At 38.8% G+C, this 12,407-nt stretch overlaps 1 protein-coding gene across 1 annotated transcript in view; it reads left to right on the plus strand.

The window, feature by feature from the left end:
- igdcc3 (immunoglobulin superfamily, DCC subclass, member 3) overlaps positions 1-8,583 on the plus strand; it is a 69,177-nt gene extending 60,594 nt beyond the window's left edge. The window contains exons 8-14 of the mRNA XM_036130777.1: positions 1,942-2,189; positions 4,732-4,896; positions 5,284-5,472; positions 6,564-6,668; positions 6,786-6,921; positions 7,049-7,259; positions 8,208-8,583. Of these exons, the coding sequence (XP_035986670.1) occupies positions 1,942-2,189; positions 4,732-4,896; positions 5,284-5,472; positions 6,564-6,668; positions 6,786-6,921; positions 7,049-7,259; positions 8,208-8,333 (1,180 nt within the window). The 3' untranslated portion in view covers positions 8,334-8,583. The remainder of the gene's footprint in view (positions 1-1,941; positions 2,190-4,731; positions 4,897-5,283; positions 5,473-6,563; positions 6,669-6,785; positions 6,922-7,048; positions 7,260-8,207) is intronic.
- The last annotated feature ends 3,824 nt before the right edge of the window (positions 8,584-12,407 follow it).

Raw genomic sequence — 12,407 nt, forward strand, 5'->3', positions numbered from 1 at the left:
GCTTTTCCAAAAGCCTAATATTAGATCCTATTTGTTATTTTCAAAAGCCAGTTTTGATATACATTTATGATGATTGTGCCGTTGTCCATCATCTGACCCAGACTGCCCTCTCATAGGGAAGGAAATGTGTTTGGTTCCTTCAGAACAACCTAGGAACCAGCAGTGCTCAAGCTTACTGGAAAATGCTTGAAAATCACTGAAAGGATATGAACCGAGAGGGTGCTGACCAAGAAAGTAGCTCCATAACAAACACCCTCAGGTTTAAAATTAGACTTTTTTAGCCATATTGTACATGGAAAACCTAAATGTGGTTGGTTTCCTTCTTTCTTTTATCTTCAGCCCGCCCTATTAAAATGTTGAAGCAAAAACATTAAAAAGGATGCATTTAATTAAATATGTGTGGAATTGGTGAGTTGGAGTAAATTTCAGACTGGCACTGTGTGTAACTATTCATACTTTATAATACTATTAGTGCTACTTGATACAAGATTTGGTTTAGCTGCTGAACAGCTGCCTTCACAAATGTTTTTCCTCAGTTGCACAATTTTACGAGCAAAATCTGATCTAATATGTGCCCATAACACAGCGCAGTGCAGCAGTGCTTCCTTTTTTTTTCCCAGCAAGGAGCCACCAAATTGTTCAGGGCGCAGCCTAGTATCATAAAGTGCCATAACTCTTGAACGCATGCACAGCAACACTGAGTGATTCCACAAGGTTAGATGACATTTCTGCCACCGGCGGCATTACATCAACATGATAGATTCAAATGGTCCACACCTCAGTGGTCTGCATTCTGACTCACCTGGAAATGTGTCCTCATGTACCCCAACATCATTTATATATCATGACTGCCATCAGGCAGCAAGCACAGCAACTGTGCTGGGGTGGCACTGAGACAGCGTGTTTGCAACTTGGAGCGTGGAATCACAGAGATCCTATTTTTTGCACCTCCTCTCATTCAATGGCAATTGTTTTGCAAATACTAACATATATAGAGCCCTGCAAAAATATTCATACACTACTTACATTTTGCCTTTTTCCATCCACAGACTTTGTTGTGTTTATTTAGAATTATAGGTTATAGATCAACTCAAACTAGTGCATAAATGTAAAGTGGAATGAAAATTATATATGGCTTTTTTTATTATATTGAAGATAGATTAATATAAAAAAAATTCAAAACTTTCTTCAACTAAAAAGAAAACTGGGACATTCTTCTGGGATCGGTCTGGTTTACTTTGGTAAATCTAAATAAAGACCAGTACAACTAACTGCCTTTAAGAAGTCACCAAATTAGTACATACAGTCCACTTGTAATTTAATATTTGAATAAAAACTGATTTTCTTTGAAGGCCTCATTTTTTTTTTTTTTTAGAGATTAAGTCAAAAGCAAAACACAAAGCTTTGACGATCTCACTAAGGGCTCCAATCATGTTGATAGAATGTCCTAATCAAAGTCCAGATCTGAATCCAATAGAAAATTAGTGGAAAGTCTTGAGAACTGCTGTTAACAGATAAGCTCCATCCAATCTGACGAAAGCTTGAACTTTTTTTGCAAAGAAGAATGGGCAAAGGTGCTGGTGTCTGGATGTGCAAAACTGGTAAAGACACACCTAAAACAAATGCATGCATAGCACAGTTTTTTAAACATAGTTAATATTCAGTTAATTTAAAAAATAATAATAAAATAACGATGCATCTTTTCCCTTCACATTGGTTATGCACTTTGTTGTGCATGTCCATCAGTTTGTTGTTATAACATGAGAAAAATAAGATAAAGTTTAAGGGGCATGAATACTGGTTCCATACACTCAAAGCAATTGATGTGCAATGTTAATGTCACCCAGTGACACAATGAGTGGTGTTACAATTCAGTCAAGTTTTCTAGAGATTCAGCTCCTCCTCCATCCAACTTTCTCTGCTCCCTCTTCACTCTCACAGCACTCTGACGATATACAGCATCAACCAGGAGGACGAGGCCATCTACCAGTGCATCGCTGAGAATAGTGCCGGCTCCACTCAGGCCAGTGCCCGTCTCACCGTGCTCTGGGCTGATGGACTGCCCGGTGTGCCCACCCACGTGCAGGCCGAGGCCCTCTCCCCAACCACCATCCAGGTGTCCTGGAGGGAGCCCAACCAGAACACTCAGGACATCATCGGATATGTGCTCCACATTCGCAAGACATCAGGTAGGGCCTCTTTCTGGCACCAGGATAAAGGCGTCATATCTCATATATCTCATATGCAGAGGTGGCTAGTAACTAGTTTACTCAGTTACATTTACTTGAGTAACTTTTTGAACAAAATGTACTTTAAGGAGTATCTTTAGTGCACTCTACTTTTACTTTTACTTGAGTGATATTATTACTCAAGTATCGCTACTCTTACTTACTCTTACCTAAATTTCCGGCTACTTTGCCTACTGTGAGTAACCCCATGAATATAGAACATGCTTGCTTTAAAAAAAAATGCACCAGAGAGATAAAAGCCAAGAGTTTATGTTAAAGCGAGACTTCTTATTTGTACACATGCTTTGTTATTTTAATTAGTTTATTTTCTACCTGCTAAACTCATTGAGGCATTTGGAGGTCAAATGAACATTCAGTAAGCAGTACATATTGTCATTGGAAGTACTTTGTGCTGTTCTAATGTACTGTAAATACATTACCTACTGTAAGTACTGCTTTCAAGTTTAATGTTGATAAAACCGGTTTAGAAAAGTGTTTCTTTTGTTTTTACCTTTGTCTTTAAAATACCAGAATTTGCACATAACCTTATATTTTTGTCTGAAATATTAAGTCATCATCAGCATGTCATGCCTTCTTACTGAATATTTTTTTATCCGTACTTGAGTAATGTTTTGGCTGGCAAATTTTTAATTTTACTTGAGTTAAAATAAAGTAGTGTTATTTGTACTTGAGTAAATTTTTTGGTTACTCTACCCACCTCTGCTTATATGCCACTTATGAGTCTCTTACTATTTTAGGAAATGGTTTTCAAGTCTTCTTCCTACACAACATGCAATTTTTTTGTGATTCTGAGGTTAATTAAAATGTTTTAATCTTAAAGGGGCGTTTTTTTCTAACCAAATCCCATCTTCTTTCTTGTTAAATTCATAAAACACATTTCAGAGATAGAAACCAAGAAGCCCCAATCCCAAGGATGCAAACTAGAGAAATCCAGACTTTTTGTCCTTGCTTTTACATTTAATACATACAGTTGCCTTGGCTCTGTTTTGTCACAGTGACAGGTCCTGTTTACTCAGAGAGCCGTAGTCGTGATTTATTGTGTGATCTGATTTTAAATGTAGAGCTTTAAGTAGTTTTAAAGGTATTCAAGACACACTGGTATCCAATCCAGATGAGTTCACGTAGCTGCATGTCTTCAACACAGCAAATGTATTTGCACCTTGAGCTAAAACAAAAGCAATCTGATGGGATCGCAAACATGCAAGACAGAATCAGCAGGGATCTTCTCTTCACGGGCGTCTTGACAAAATGAATTTAATGTAAAAGTGAGTCTGAATGCATTATGTGTTCTCATTTTTGCATCAAATGAGAACACAAAGACTTGGAGTGCAGTGCCAATGCTGTGAAATCATTCTGTGAGTCCAGGGTACTGCCGGGTGTAGCATCTGTCGAACGTTTATATGTGAGACTTGCACTGGTCTCTACTCTTTTAAACTGGCATTTTAATTCAGCTCAGAGCTTGACATGAAGCGTGGGAGGGAGGAACACGTGTGCTGTTGCACCAAGACGCACATTAGCTCTGTGATGGTGAACACAGAGGTTGTCAGCGTCTGAGGCTTTTTTTTAATTATTATTTCAAGAACCAGAATGAAAACCGGTGAGACTCTGAAGGCTCCTTTTTGCTTTCCAAAAAAAAAATATGTTGGTGTTTTAATTTATGAACATGTTTGACCTATAACATGTAGTACATAAAGATGGAAACGCTCATCAAAAACAACCATTAATCTAACTCAAGGTGATCGTAAACACATTAGAAAAACATCCAGTTTGTTCCCCTCGTTGAAAATAAGAGCACTTTATTGCAAAGGAACGTTGTAACATGGAGGTTTGTGCGGAGACACATTTTAATTTCAGGCATTAAATGATGCACACTTGTTGGATCGCCAAACACATGCGTCATTGGCAGGACCGAAGGTTGTGAGTCTGTTCGCAGCTTTTGGACAAGTGTAAGTGTGTGTGTCAGTGTGTGTAAGTGTGTGAGAGAGAGAGCCGTAGAGCTGATGATAACCTCAGTACTTCTCTGGGATGGATAATTAAGGGCCCCGGGGAGGGCCAACCAGTAGGATCTGCTGTAATTACCAGTATGGCCCAGCAGATTGAGGAATGGGTGTAGAAAGCAGTTATGGCTGGGTGTGTCTGAAAAGCAATAAAAATCCTGTAACTTGTACGGCTTTCCATTTTCCCAGTTTATTCACCCCCCCCCCCCCCCCCAATTGACCCCATCATTGAATCTTCACACTCTGAGGGCAAAGCTGGATTTGCTGTTACCTCACAAAAGAATGTTTGTAAAACAGGAAGAAATTTCTTTTTTTTCTTTTTTCACAAAAAGATTGAATTTTATTTCCATCATATTTCTGTCTTAATTTCGATCTTCTCTAATTTTAATTAACACCGTTTAAATTTCTTTACCCATTTAGCTCCTGGGTCGGATCTTTTTAAAGTATAACATCTTTTTCTTCCTCCGCCATCTTCTCTCTTTCAGATCCGCTGGAAATGGAGTATGAGGAGGCGGTGAGCAAGGCGACGCTGCAGCAGGTCATCCGCGACCTGGAGCCCTCCACCAGTTACACCTTCTATGTCAAGGCCTACACATCCCACGGAGCCAGCAAATCTTCAGAGAGCGTTGCAGAGAGCACTCACGGCGAGGGTGAGTTTGACTTGGAGAGAAAGCTCATCTTTACTCATAAAATCACTTAATGCAACATGTGACAGCACTGGGTCAGGCCAATTATCCTGGGATTGCTTCCTTAATACCATAAGGCTGGTTAATGACTTTGGTTAATCTGGTTTAGTTTGGCTTCAGACTCTCTCTTGTTAACATCTGCTCAACTTTTGCTTGTGGAGAAAAAAGATGAAAGTTAGTTATGAGGAAAATCCAATAACAAGTCCATTATTAGAGTCTTAGGGTTTTTCGTTGTTGTTTCTTTTGTATGTTGTTGAATAGACTTTCTAGTTCTTTCCAACCACTTCTCCCCTACTGCTGTTATCTGCTTTGTCGCTGTTGTTCTGATCGACATCCTGTTTCGGGTTTCAGTTCCCGCCCCTCCGGCCCTCTTCACCAAAGTGTTGAACAGCAGTGTTGTCCAAGTAACGTGGGAATCTTCCTCCAAGATGGGCCACCATCAAGGCTTCAGACTCTACTACAGGAGAGCGCACACGCCGCTGTTTATCGGACCCTTCCCCTTTCCTCGCAACGTCACCCAGCACAACCTCACTCAGCTCGGTGAGACCTACGGTTTCATAGGAAATGAGAGTTATGACACAGTGCTGGGAGACCGGGCGTTGTTGGCATGCAACATGATGCAAATACCTGCTGCAGTTTTCTGAACATTTCCAAAACTTTATCAACAAAGGCAAAAAAAATAATTCCAAATATGCTACATGAACATCTTGATTGGTGAGCAAAATTGGCACACGTGACGTCAGCTGTGCACAGATAGGGACACGGCGGACCCTAAAAGTCTGTTTGAGCAGGTCAAAAAGTGAGTGTTTAGAAATTTCCACTTTGGCAGGAATTTTCAGAATTATTTGTTTTAAGACATGTAAAATGGAGTGGATGAAAGGCCTAACCGCATAAAAATGTATCCGCTTTCCTGAGTGGACTATGCTGAAATCTCTTCTTGGGACTTTGGCTGCTTTCTACACATTTTAGTCCAGTGCCTGCCAATTTCCTGATACATATTTTTGTTTGGATCAGTTGTCTCTTTAAAAACAATAATTACATTTACCAATTCATGTCACCCATCAATATTTCATGACATAACTACTCTCAGTGTAATAGTAACTTAACTTTCTGATGCATATTTTCTAAAAAGAAACTGAATGAACACAGCAGTATAAAAAGAAAGTCAGACAACCTCACCTGAGCTTGATTTGAGTTTAAATTTCAGGGCAGTAAGCACCACTAAATTAAATGAAAAGAATTTTCCTATTTTACACAAATGTCATGTGAATGTTGTTGTTTAGCTTTCCTCCATCCCAAGACCAGAAAAATAACATGTTTGGTTTATTGATACATGACTGGAAAATTAAAAAAAAGGGTATTGGTCAAACTACTTTGTTGTCTTGTGCACATTCAATCCACACAAGAAACTCACTGCCTTTGCCTGCCAGTTGTGGCAAAATAGTCTCAGATCAGTTTTTTTTTTTTTTCACTATGCTAAAGTTGTCAGTTGTTTAAAATGATCACCTAGCCAAAAAGGCTTCTGGGAAAAAAATTGTAAAATACTATATTATATATATTTTTTCTACTAAAAAAAATAATTTTTATAGCATCTGATGAAGTGACCCTTTTCTGTGTTTTACTCTCTTCAGATTCGTCTATGGTTTATGAGATAAAGCTTCTTGCTTACAACCAACACGGAGACGGGAACGCCACCACCAGATTCGTTTCACTTCGGGAGGCACTGGAAAAATCTGGTGATATATCTCTTTTTGATAAACCTCATGTTTCACATTATCCTTTTCATTTAGAGTCACTTAATCATCGTCGCGTGAACCTGCCTGTTCTCTTACCAATGCATGCTGTCTCCTCAGTGCTGGACGGCTCATGTGACTGCATTAAAGATGAGCAGAGTAAAACCTCCACTACCGGCATCATAATCGGCATCCACATTGGCGTGACTTGCATCGTCTTCTGTGTGCTCTTCCTCGTCTTCAGCTACCGCGGCAGGTCAGAACCAAAATCCCCGCCGACACGCGGAAACAGCGGAATCACCTTGGCACAGCGTTTTTGCTAGAGTTAATGCTCATACAGGAGTAAAGTGTGCCTTATATGTGTGTGTTGGTTTAATCTCCAGGCTAATGATGTGTAAGACAGTTCAGGCCACCCCCCAGGCAGGGCACAGCGCAGTCCTGGAATCCTCTTCCTCTTCTCAGGGGGCCTCTGGGCTCAACGGGGCTGCCAGGAGAGAGATGGAGGTCAATGGCAGCGCCGCAGGGAAGAAAGTGGTCGACAGCAACGAGCTCCAGAGACTCTTCACTCAACCCAACGCACAAGACGCATGCATGGTGAGTGCTGACAATGAGAGCTATGGCTCAGAACTACAGTAGCGGTTCTTTCCGCCAACGTTTGAACAAAAATTACCATCCTTTAAGGGTAGATTTATTTCACCTGTGAGAATAACATTCCACTGAAAATATACAACCCTAAAGTTTAGCATTATGCAAATAAACCTTCCCACAAAAAGCCTTACATTTGGTTTTGTTGTAGTTTTATTAATAAACTGCAATACATTTACTTCTGAGAAAAATGCAATGATGGCTCTTACCACGTGGTCACTGAGGCACTTTTTTTGTTTATGTTTATGCATTTGTCATTTAAGAATAAACATGGAAATACACCTTTCTGTGAATTATGATATATTCCAAATACTATATTAATAAATATGTAGCCAAGAAAGGACAAATGCTTTAAGGAAAAACTAGTCTGAAAATAAAATAAAATTCAACATATATAACTAATTAATACAGGTGAAAATGTTGGTACTATTTTTATCATTTAACCCATTTTTTTTTTCAGAATATTTTATCATCTCTTTTGGCAAAGCTTATTTAAAAGGGTAATCCATTCATTTATTTGCTAACAATTTTAGGAGTTTTACTTGGAAAAACCTTTGATTGCAAAAATAATCTAGTTCCACATTGACAATATATGTTTGTTAATTGTTAAAAAGAACAATGAATCAGTTAAAGAAAACACAATTGCCATCAAAAACAACTTTTGTCTACAGTTTTAGGTTAAACTTTACCCTCCCTTATACATAAATGCTTTTACTAAAAGATACATTTTCACTTTGTGACGAAACAACTTTAAGTAATATGTTGAACTAAAACAGTGAAATCAGTAAGAAAAAAAGTTGAAAAGGTTTGAATATAGTGGGCACTGTGGTGCTTGTGAAATTAACTTGTAGCCATGTTGATATCTGACCACTCACTCCTGTTTGCTTGTGTTTCTAGTCCAACTCCTACATCCTGAACGACACCCAGCTGTCTACCATACCTTTGGATGAGTTTGTAGAGGAGAGAGAGACGCCGTTTCAGGAGCATCCTCCTGCCAGAGCGGCTCAGCCGGACCAAGGCTGATCATGTATGAAGGCCCGTTCACATTCGACACTTCTAGTGTCCACTTAGACTTTTCTCTCACTCAGGTCGACAAGTGTTTCTTTTCAAAGTATTCTTTCCTTTTGTGCAAAGACATTTTTTATGAGTAAGTTAAGACGTTTTTGAGGATCTGTGACGGTTTATTGGCGTGTTTTTGTTCATTTTCTGGTGTTTGGCAGCACAGTGAATAGAGACCCCTGAATGTCTTTGCTATAACTTTATTTTTGTTTTTTATATATATATATATATATATATATATATATATATATATATATATATATATATATATATATATATATATATATATATATATATATATATATATATATATATATATATATATATATATATATATATATATATATATGAACTCTCCCTGGGAAATTTGAAGTAGTCACAAAAATGTATCAATTTGTGTTCACAGTTCAAATTTAGCTGATTTCTGTGTGAATCAACAAAAAAAATCATAATAACCTACAGAATCAAAGCCACAATATTTTATAAAGTGACAAAAGGAGTGAATGTTGTATGTTCTGGTGGATGGTGCCATACAAAAAGGTTGAGCTGAAGGACCCAAAATATAGAAAACACTTTGTCCTGCTGTACAGATATCTTTTCCAGGTTTTGTGACTACTTCACATTTTTCTGTGAGACTAGGCTTTGAGATGCACAGAAATACCTACACTCTGATGGTATCCTCCATTCGTTGAAGTGGTTATCAGTTGTTGGTCTTATCTCTGTGTTTCTGTGGATGTCAAACACTCGCTGCCTGCTCTTAACCACCAATGATTCCACCTCCGTACTCAGAAAACCTCGACATTCTTCCAGGGATTCAGTACATTCTGTCTCAGGACTTTGTTTCAGTAATATCAACATTTTTATGAGTTCTTGGCCTTCATACAGATTCTAGACTTGGCTGTGTGAACCTCACAAGTTGACAAAAGCCTACCTCAGCCGGAATGAATGTGTTGTGGGAAGTCGTTGGGACTTTGCCTTCCCCTGTGCTCGTGATCAGTCTGCAAGTTTGGAGGAACCAGAACTACAACGTCAGGTGCCGCTCTACCTCAGAAGTCAACTATCGTCTCTCCTCTCCTTCTTAGCGACGTAAAAACGGACAAAAGAGCATCCAACATAAAGCACTTCCAAATGCTGAAATTATTGTTCTACCTCAAGATAACAGAATTAATGTTGTCTCTGTTCGTTGTTGTAGTTTGTTTTATTTTTTTATTGCATAATAATGAAAACCCTTCTTTTTCTCCCTTTGTGAAGTCCTGGCTCCTCCCCTTCTGTGGTTGAATATGATGTTTGTAGAGTGTCAGTACCTCATGCAAGTTGACAGACTGATGACATTATATACAATGTGTTGAAAAATATGTATGAATTAAGCTGGGAGCTATCTTCCTGCATGTTATTTTTAATTTAAAGGCCACATTTGTCAGTAGTGATAGGTTGAGTGCAAGGAAAAGTTAGAGATACACTGCAATGCTGTTCTCATCCTATGGAGCATTTAAGATGAATAAGGTCTGATATTTATTGCCAAACTGAACAGGAAACCGTAGAATATCGTCCAGCTGCATATGGTGCAGTGATTAATTGTCTATTTTTTTAATAAATTGAATTATTTCCTGCAGGTAAGGTGGATGTGCTAACTAAGAGATGAGGGAAGTTATTTTTCTAAAATTATTAGTGTTAAGACTTTATTTGGCTACTTTGACGTTTTAGTAAGGTATGGCCGGAGATGAGAAGATCAATTCTGCTCTTTGTATCAGCATAACTTGGCAAAAACACCCCAACAACAAAACTGTTATCCTAAATCCCTCTGCCTGTGGTTTTGGGGTATTTTGTTTCTTTTCTGTCAAGTAAAATTGGTGAATATGTTGATATGTTCTGTGAATACAAGAGAGGCAGCAACATGTAAGAGCACTGGAACTAGCTTATCCACAGCGCTTTGTAAAAGTTTTCAAACTCCCTTAACCTCTCCGTTTTGAAACATAACCTCCTACACCATTGTATATTATTGGGATTTTAAGTGAGAGAACAACACAAAATAACGTATATTTGGGAAGTGGTAAAAAAAATTATAGGCTACACTGTTTAAAATTTTCTTTGCAAAAATTATGAAGTGCTGTGTGCATATGTATTCAGCTCCACAGGCTCAATACTTTCTGTTAACTATTTTTGACGTGGTTACAATGGGGCATTTCTCAAATGACGTCCCGTTTTTCCCGTGACAGCCCGGTTTCCCGGCTGGTCGGACAGGAACAGTGCAAGTTATACTGGCAACATCGTATTACCAATCATTTTGGAAGATAGAACAGCATAGAACAGCTGGAACGTTGGTTGAAATGTAGAAGGCTCAAAATTAGTAGAAAGGTAGGAGACGCTGTCCTCTCCTCTCTTGCAATGGATCAAAACCAAGGAAGAAGCCCGCTGAATCTATTTAGAATTACAGCTAATCCTAAGAAAAAATACATGTATCAATACAGGCCTATGTTGTCATTTATTATAGAGCTCAATGCAGAAAATAGACTTAAAAACAGTCAATCATCTCGCTGTAATCAGAAATTCAGATGCCGTCTCACCTTCACACACACGCGCACACACAGACACACACACACAAGAGACACACAAACATGATCACTGTGAGAGAAACATCGACTTGATCCATGAAAAGAAGCAGAAGACCAGCAAGAAAACCACCACACGCTGCTTCTAATCATCACAAATGCATGTATTCAGCTGGGGATTTTTACTGGTTGTAAAAAAGTTGTTGTGGGGTAGGCAGCGAGGTCCAAAAAAAGTGACTTCATGTTCAAAAACAATCCCAAAAAAACCGCAACCACCGACTCATAACAGCCGCAAGCAACTTTAGAGGAAAACAAGCCCAAAGTCTCATGGATTGTATGATGTTTTAAAGCTGCTGAGAAAAAGCCAAATGCCTACCTGCACAGATGCTGCAGTCACTGGTTTCAGGTCTGGACGGTCAAGTACAGACCGGCTTTGGTCAGATTTCACAGTAAAGTCCTCTCGGTTACAAGCTCGTATACAACACTGACATTTCTCTGCAATCCTTCATTGTTTTTGGAAAATCAATGGAAAATAATACTCAATTCATATGATCACGGTCATCATGTCGCTAGTCACTCTATCAGGTACCAACGTAGCATCGGTGTTTTGTTGTTGCCATATTATTGTCTGTTGAGGCAATATTCAGGACAGATCTGTTCACTATTTGTTTCATTCAAGTAAACTATTCAAGCGTCACCGCTCTGCTTGCACGACCACAAGATGCATGTGTCTAAATTTAGTAATCTGACGTCATTTGAGGAATGCCCTATTGCATAATTATTCCCAGTATGTTTCTAATAGCTTTGTACATCTAGAGGCTGTGATTTTTGCCTATTCCTCTTTGCAAAGTAGCGCAAGCTTTGTCAGACTGGATGGAGACCATCTTTGAACTTCAGTTTTCCAAGTCCCGCCACAAATTCTTAACTGAATTTGGAAATTAGCTGGGCTATTCTAAAACATTAATATGCTTGGATTAAGACCATTTGATGGTAGCTCTGGTTCAATTATGCGACCCTAATTTTTAGTCTATTGGAGCTATTAACATCTTTTTTTTCTTCTTTTTTTTGGTTTTTAGTTGCGTTTAGCTTCAACCTTCTTCCCATCAACTCTGAGCAGTTTCTCCTTAAGAAAAGCTTCCCCACATCATGATGCTGCCACCACCATGTTTCACCAGTGGGGTGGTATGTAAAATGTGATGTCCAATAGGCTAGGCTACAATGTACAGCCGTGGTCTAAACTGACCAGAGTACCTTCCTTTACATATTTGCTGTGCTCCAATAATTGGATTATGGCAAAATGCAAGCAATAAATCCCATTGCTTCCTTTCTACAATGGCTATTTCGTGCCATGGTCAGAATTTTGGTGTACAAAACTAATAGTTTACCTGTCAATAGTCCCACCTGAGCTACAGATCTCTACAGCTTCTCCAGAGTGGCCCTGAGCCTCTTGGCTGCTTGTCTGTTTGATGTCGTTCTTGTCCAGTTTGTC

Source organism: Fundulus heteroclitus, unplaced genomic scaffold (genome assembly GCF_011125445.2).
Source record: "Fundulus heteroclitus isolate FHET01 unplaced genomic scaffold, MU-UCD_Fhet_4.1 scaffold_38, whole genome shotgun sequence".
Taxonomy (NCBI): domain Eukaryota; kingdom Metazoa; phylum Chordata; class Actinopteri; order Cyprinodontiformes; family Fundulidae; genus Fundulus; species Fundulus heteroclitus.